This window comes from Miscanthus floridulus, chromosome 18 (genome assembly GCF_019320115.1).
Source record: "Miscanthus floridulus cultivar M001 chromosome 18, ASM1932011v1, whole genome shotgun sequence".
NCBI lineage: Eukaryota > Viridiplantae > Streptophyta > Magnoliopsida > Poales > Poaceae > Miscanthus > Miscanthus floridulus.
Window position 1 is genome coordinate 117,935,330 of NC_089597.1, and position 6,401 is coordinate 117,941,730.

The following is a 6,401-nucleotide window of genomic DNA, read 5'->3' on the forward strand; positions in this document are numbered from 1 at the left end:
GGTCATGCGTGACTTCACACCTACGCATTCCGAGTTCGGAGACTCGGAGTCAGCTCCGGTACAGTGCGTCGGCTCCTCAAAGCCTCATCCCGGCATCCCGCGGACAGGGAGAGAGCTCGGCTCCTCACCAGTTGTCGTCCTCTTCACTGCCCTCCTTGCCCACCTCAAAACCAGAAACTTGCTTTGCGATAATACCATAGCTCCACCCAATCCTTGCGGCTTTGGAGAACCAGCGCTCCTCATTCAGTCATTCTTCGTCTCCGAACTGACCGATGCGGTTGGTACCAAGGTTCCAGCCCTCGACGGCCCCCGCGCCGTGCTCTAGCCTCTAGTGCCGCTTGAATTCCGGGTAATGGACGCGGCTCAGTTGGTGATTCTGTTCTTGGCGCTTGCCGCCGCGACGCGGGCGGCGTCGTCGTCGGGGGCGCGGCCGAGCGAGGTGACCGTCGGCGCTCTCTTCACGTACGACTCCACAATTGGCCGCGCGGCGCAGCTCGCCATCGAGCTCGCCGTCGATGACGTCAACGCGGACAGCAAGGTCCTCCCCGGGACCCAGCTCAATTTGGTGCCCCAGGACACCAACTGCAGCGGCTTTCTTGGGACCATCGAAGGTTCGGTTTTCGTTTCCCCCTCTTTCTTCAGTTGCTCATGTCCATGTTTCTAGAAGAAGTTGTTTTTTTTTGTCTTTCAAAAAAAAAAATCCCCTTTTTTTATATAGTTAAGAATTAGAATTAAAGCATAGGTAGCAGCGGAAATGGAAATATTGAGGCCTTTTTGGATACAGAGCTGTTTCAAAGTTTTGAGGAAATATTATAGCCAGCAGCTGTAACAGTAGTCTTAATCCTATTGTTTCATCTTTTATAAGGAGTACTTATTATCAGTAGAGCATAAAAGAGGAAAAGTTGATTGTTTGTCTAAAAACCTGAACAAAATCTTGACTGATCCAATAGAGAACTTCACTGCCGGCAAAAACATAGGAGGCGGATGGGAGGGGACTCTTCAGTCCCACTGTATTATTGGTTTAGTCAAACTAAGCCAGGTACTCCTACTGGTCGGATTTTTATATTCTTAATAATTGTTCGGCTCGTGTTTCATGAGATGATTTGACAATGTTAGCTTTTCTGTTTGTCTTACATCGATCAAAAGTATCTTATAATAACATATTCCTTTCTGAAGAACTATGATTGCACAGATACTTACAAAAGTTTGCATATCAGATAATGATGCTCCTCGAATATACATTGGACACTGATAATCGTCGGTATCAGTAATTTTTGTAACATTCAAATAAATAAGATACTTTTTGACACTTGGTCAACACCCCATCCATGCTTTCGGATGCCTGTGAACCCTGACCCCTCATTCTACTTAAATACCATTCTCTAGTCTCTAGATCACTTCCACTTGTTCCCCTCATTATGCGTTCACTTATCCATATCCATATTGATCTACCTATGCGAAAATAGCTTAAGAATTCTACTAACCCGATTGTCCTGGCAATAGAAGAGCAACAGACAGAAAGAGTGCTGATGGAGTGGTACCACAAATAGCGTAACTTGTGAAATCGGTTAAGGTATTCTGTAGGATGCAGGAAACATGTGTCAGCTGTTACTGATGGAGTGGTGCCGTAACTTGTGAAATCGGTTAGGTATTCTATAGGATGCAGGAAACATGTGTTAGCTGTTACTGATGGAGTGGTACCACAAATGGCTTAACTTGTGAAATCGGTTAAGGTATTCTGTAGGATGCAGGAAACATGTGTCAGCTGTTAGGGAGCATCCAATTCCTCACTTTATTCTCATTCAAGATTCTTTGTTTCCTTCTGTCAAGTTTGAGAACCAGAACAAAGTAAACTGTATAGGTTTATTGGAGACTGTTTCTTTGTTTGAATCACAGCTAGTTTTCCTGTTTTTATCAGAAAATAAAGTTTGCATGACATGCATAAAGTTTAAGGACAAAATTAGTGGGATCTTTATAGGCACGAGTACAATAAGCTGTCATCTTTTCTTGGCTTGAAAGACATCAGAAATTAACTTCAGTACCTCAACTGTCACTTTTACTTTGACGGTGCATGAACTGATTCATAGAAACCTTACTTGGTTGCAGCGTTGCGGCTAATGGAAAAAAGCGTAGTTGCGGTGATTGGCCCACAATCCTCTGGGATAGGCCATGTCATCTCCCATGCTGTTAATGAGCTACATGTACCTCTTCTATCATTTGCGGCTACAGATCCAACTCTCTCTGCATCAGAGTATCCGTACTTCATCAGGACAACCATAAGTGACTACTTCCAAATGAATGCCGTTGCTAGCATTGTTGATTACTATCAATGGAAAAGAGTGACTGCTATATTCGTTGATGATGATTATGGGCGAGGTGGCGTGGAAGCCCTCGGTGATGCGCTTGCATTAAAGAGGGCAAAGATTTCATATAAAGCAGCTATTCCTCCAAATTCAAATACAGACGTGATCAATGATGTACTATTTAGAGCAAATATGATGGAATCAAGGGTCATGGTTGTGCATGTCAATCCTGACACGGGGATGAGAATATTTTCTGTAGCTAAGAACCTCCAAATGATGGCCAGTGGCTATGTCTGGATAGTAACTGATTGGCTAGCTGCTGTCCTTGATTCCTCAGCATATAGAGAACTTAAAGATATGGGTTATATTCAGGGACTAATTGTTCTGCGTCAGCACATTCCTGAATCTGATGCCAAGGATAAGTTCATATCTAAATGGAATAATGTGGCTCGGAACAGAAATATTACCTCTGGCTTGAACTCGTATGGTTTTTATGCTTATGACTCGGTTTGGGCAGTTGCTCGTGCTGTCGATAAATTTCTCAGTAGTGGGCAACAGATCAACTTCTCAACAGATCCCAGGTTACAAAATTTAAATGACAGCACGTTGCATCTATCAACTCTGAAGATATTTGACGGTGGTGAGCAGATGCTGCAGCAACTTCTCCTCACAAATTTTACAGGTGTTACAGGTCCAGTCCAGTTTGATTCAGACCACAATTTGGTACGCCCAGCGTATGATATCCTTAATGTTGCTGGCTCTGGCTCCCGCTTGATTGGCTATTGGTCTAACTATTCTGGGCTTTCCGTGGCTGCTCCTGAAATTTTGTATCAGATGCCACGAAATACATCTACAAGTGCCCAGCATCTGCATGATGTGGTATGGCCTGGTGATTCCACTACTAAGCCTCAGGGATGGGTATTCCCAAACACTGGCCAACCTCTGAGAGTTGGGGTTCCAATTAAAGCAAGCTTTAAGGAATTAGTGTCAGGCAGAGGAGATAACATGAGTGGTTATTGCATCGAGATATTCAACGCAGCAATTAAACTGCTTCCTTACCCAGTTCCTTACCAATTTATAACTATTGGGGATGGCACAAAAAACCCTAGCTATATTGACATCATTAGAATGGTTGCTGCCAATGTATGCCCTCATTCCTGTCCCAATCTATTTCACAATTTTGTTGACAGAACTCTGATTTGTTTCATTTTCATTTAGTCACTTGATGCAGCTGTAGGCGACTTTGCTATAGTGAGAAATGGAATGCAGCTTGCAGAATACACACAGCCTTATATTGAGTCAGGGCTTGTGATAGTAGCGCCCGTGAAACATGTAACTTCAAGTGCCTGGGCTTTCCTTGAACCTTTCACATTGGAGATGTGGTGTGTCACAGTTGCTCTTTTTATTTTGGTGGGTGTAGTAGTTTGGCTTCTTGAACATCGTACTAATGAGGAATTTCGAGGCTCTCCAAGGCGACAAGTCATAACAATGTTATGGTACGTTTGTTGCATGTTGTAACTTTGTGGATGTTTTTTTGTCCTAATTTACCTTACCTTGTTTGAGTCAAAGTTCAGACTGGCAATACCATTATGGTTGAAAAATGTTTCTAGCTTTATTCAATTCATGCTCATCTTATGATTTACTGTTATTTTGTTGGTGTTTTTTTTCTTCTAAATGCTTAGTTGCTAACTTCAGGAATTGACGGATGATATGTGCTTCTCTTTCAGGTTTAGCTTCTCAACAATGTTCTTCGCACACAGTAAGTCCACTAGACGCGTCCATGATATTAACTTATAAACTCTTCCATGATTCTTTGCCTATATGCATGGAAACGTCTTGATGAGAAACTCACTTCAGGAGAGAACACTGTAAGCACACTTGGGCGGTTCGTGTTGATAATATGGTTGTTCGTTGTGCTGATCATCACTTCAAGTTACACTGCTAGCTTGACGTCAATCCTCACTGTCCAACAGCTCTCAACTGGAATTACAGGGATTGATAGTTTGGTTTCAAGTTCTTTACCTATTGGATACCAGGCCGGAAAATTTACCAAAAGGTACCTGAGTGAAAACTTCAATGTTCCTCTCTCTCGACTGGTACCACTGAATACGATCCAGGAATATGCTGATGCCCTTAACCGTGGACCAAAATACGGCGGTGTTGCTGCAATAGTTGATGAGAAGCCATATATTGATATCTTCCTGTCAAACTACTGCAAATTCAGAATAGTGGGAGAGGAATTCACAAAGGAAGGATGGGGCTTTGTATGTTCATTGTCCTTTATCTTGTTCTCTTCCCTCATTTACTTCATCTCAGGGAAGCACACATCCATGTCTGGCACTGTAATGGAAATGATTTATTCTGCTCCATTGTTTTTCTTTACAGGCATTCCAGAGAGACTCCCCCCTTGCTGCAGATTTATCGACGGCAATCCTTCAACTTTCAGAGAGTGGCCAACTTCAGAGAATCCACGACGAGTGGTTCTCACGGTCTAGTTGCTCCTCAGATGACAGCGAAGTGGGAGCAACCAGGCTTGGCCTCGGAAGCTTTTGGGGCCTCTTCCTTGTGTGTGCCCTGATATGCCTCTTCGCTCTGCTGGTATTCTTCATACGAGTCTGCTGGCAGTACAACCAGTACTCCAGTTCTGAAGCTGCTGGCGAGCCCAGCGCAGGTGCCGCTGGTCCTGTCATAAGACAGCGGCGACTATCACGCCTTGGCAGCTTCAAAGAGCTGATCCAGTTTGTCGACAAGAAGGAGGAGGAGATCAAGAAAACGATGAAACGAAGATCGAGCGATAAAGATAGCCAAGCTGCAGGATTCTCATATGCTCAGTCAGTGGCTTCAGCATAGGACGTCCTTTCAGATTTCTGCCCTTCAGATGGATATGGCAAAGCAGGGGAAGTACATTACCAATTGTATTGAATTAGGTTATCTCCAAAAGCAAAACAAATCGATGTAAATAGTAATGGTATACTTTGATCTGTTTGTATTTGACAAAACTGTTTTCAGCGATTGACCATTGCTCCAAGCTGTGCAAAGTGGTTTATTTCAATTGTTTTTCTGGCAGGCGCCATTTTAGCTTTCCTCTGATTTATGGTTCTGCTTCTAGATTATGCAAGTGGCATGAGCAATTTGGGTAACGCTCTTGAATTCTGAAACCCTGAAGCAAGAAGTGAGCTTTAAAGTGGGAACAGATTGGCCGTTGGGCTATTACACGGATCTGGTCACCCTCGCGTGGGCACAAGAAACCATAATGATCCTGCGCATCGCATCGCGTCGAATCGAAACACCGGCGTCGTTAACAGACAATCCCACTCCCCAAAATCGCTTCACGAGTTCGACATATGTATAAGCGCGTGAACCCCAAATTCCTAAAAAAAAAAAAATGCTACAGTACCCATCACATTGAATCTTGCGATACGTGCATGGAGCATTAAATGTAGACGAAAAAAAAAACTAATTGTACAGTTTGGTTGGAAATTGCGAGACGAACGTTTTGAACCTAATTAGTCCATGATTGAACACTAATTGTCAAATAAAAACGAAAATGCTACAGTAGCCCAAAATCCAAACTTCACGCAACTGAACATGCGCTAAGAGGAAATGCCACTGCAGTTGCTCAACTTGACCGCTGCTCCAGCCTCCTCCAGTCCATAGAGTCCACGCACACTTCTGGCCCATGGACAAGCAACTTATTCCTGTTCCCCAGCACTCACAACTTACGTAATAAAATGGAGTGGCTTAGAAGTACCTCATCCGTCCATGAATAACAATGCGTATTTTAGTTTCATTTCCTTCGGCCTTCTAAGTTAATTTTTAATCAATTTTTTCGTTGCATAATGTTCTCTCCGTTCTAAATTATAAGTAACACTTTAACCTTTCTTTCATTGCGTAATACTCTGTATCATTAATAGGTGCAAAACCAATAAAGTGAAAGCAGCGAAATGTGAATCCAGTTGTATATTACTTTTATTCCATGGACATACTTATAATTTGACGTATTGTTAGTCAAAGTACACAAGACATTTGGTTTATATATATTGGGACCTTTCCAAAGAATTAAAGAAAGACTAAAGAATATTGGCATCTTTGTTTCAA

At 42.9% G+C, this 6,401-nt stretch overlaps 1 protein-coding gene across 1 annotated transcript; it reads left to right on the forward strand.

The window, feature by feature from the left end:
- On the forward strand, window positions 1–5,386 carry LOC136520189 (glutamate receptor 3.4-like). Its single transcript, XM_066513634.1, has 6 exons — window positions 1–611; window positions 2,107–3,446; window positions 3,522–3,799; window positions 4,031–4,062; window positions 4,161–4,567; window positions 4,689–5,386. The coding sequence occupies exons 1-6, from the start codon at window positions 353–355 to the stop codon at window positions 5,151–5,153; spliced, it is 2,781 nt and encodes a 926-aa protein (XP_066369731.1). The 5' UTR covers window positions 1–352; the 3' UTR covers window positions 5,154–5,386.
- Window positions 5,387–6,401: the final 1,015 nt, after the last annotated feature.

Coding starts and splice junctions, on each gene's coding strand:
- LOC136520189 (XM_066513634.1), top strand. CDS start 353: ATGGACGCGGCTCAGTTGGTGATTCTGTTCTTGGCGCTTGCCGCCGCG. Junction 3,447..3,521: donor TTAGAATGGTTGCTGCCAAT/GTATGCCCTCAT, acceptor ATTTTCATTTAG/TCACTTGATGCAGCTGTAGG. Junction 4,568..4,688: donor CAAAGGAAGGATGGGGCTTT/GTATGTTCATTG, acceptor TTTTCTTTACAG/GCATTCCAGAGAGACTCCCC.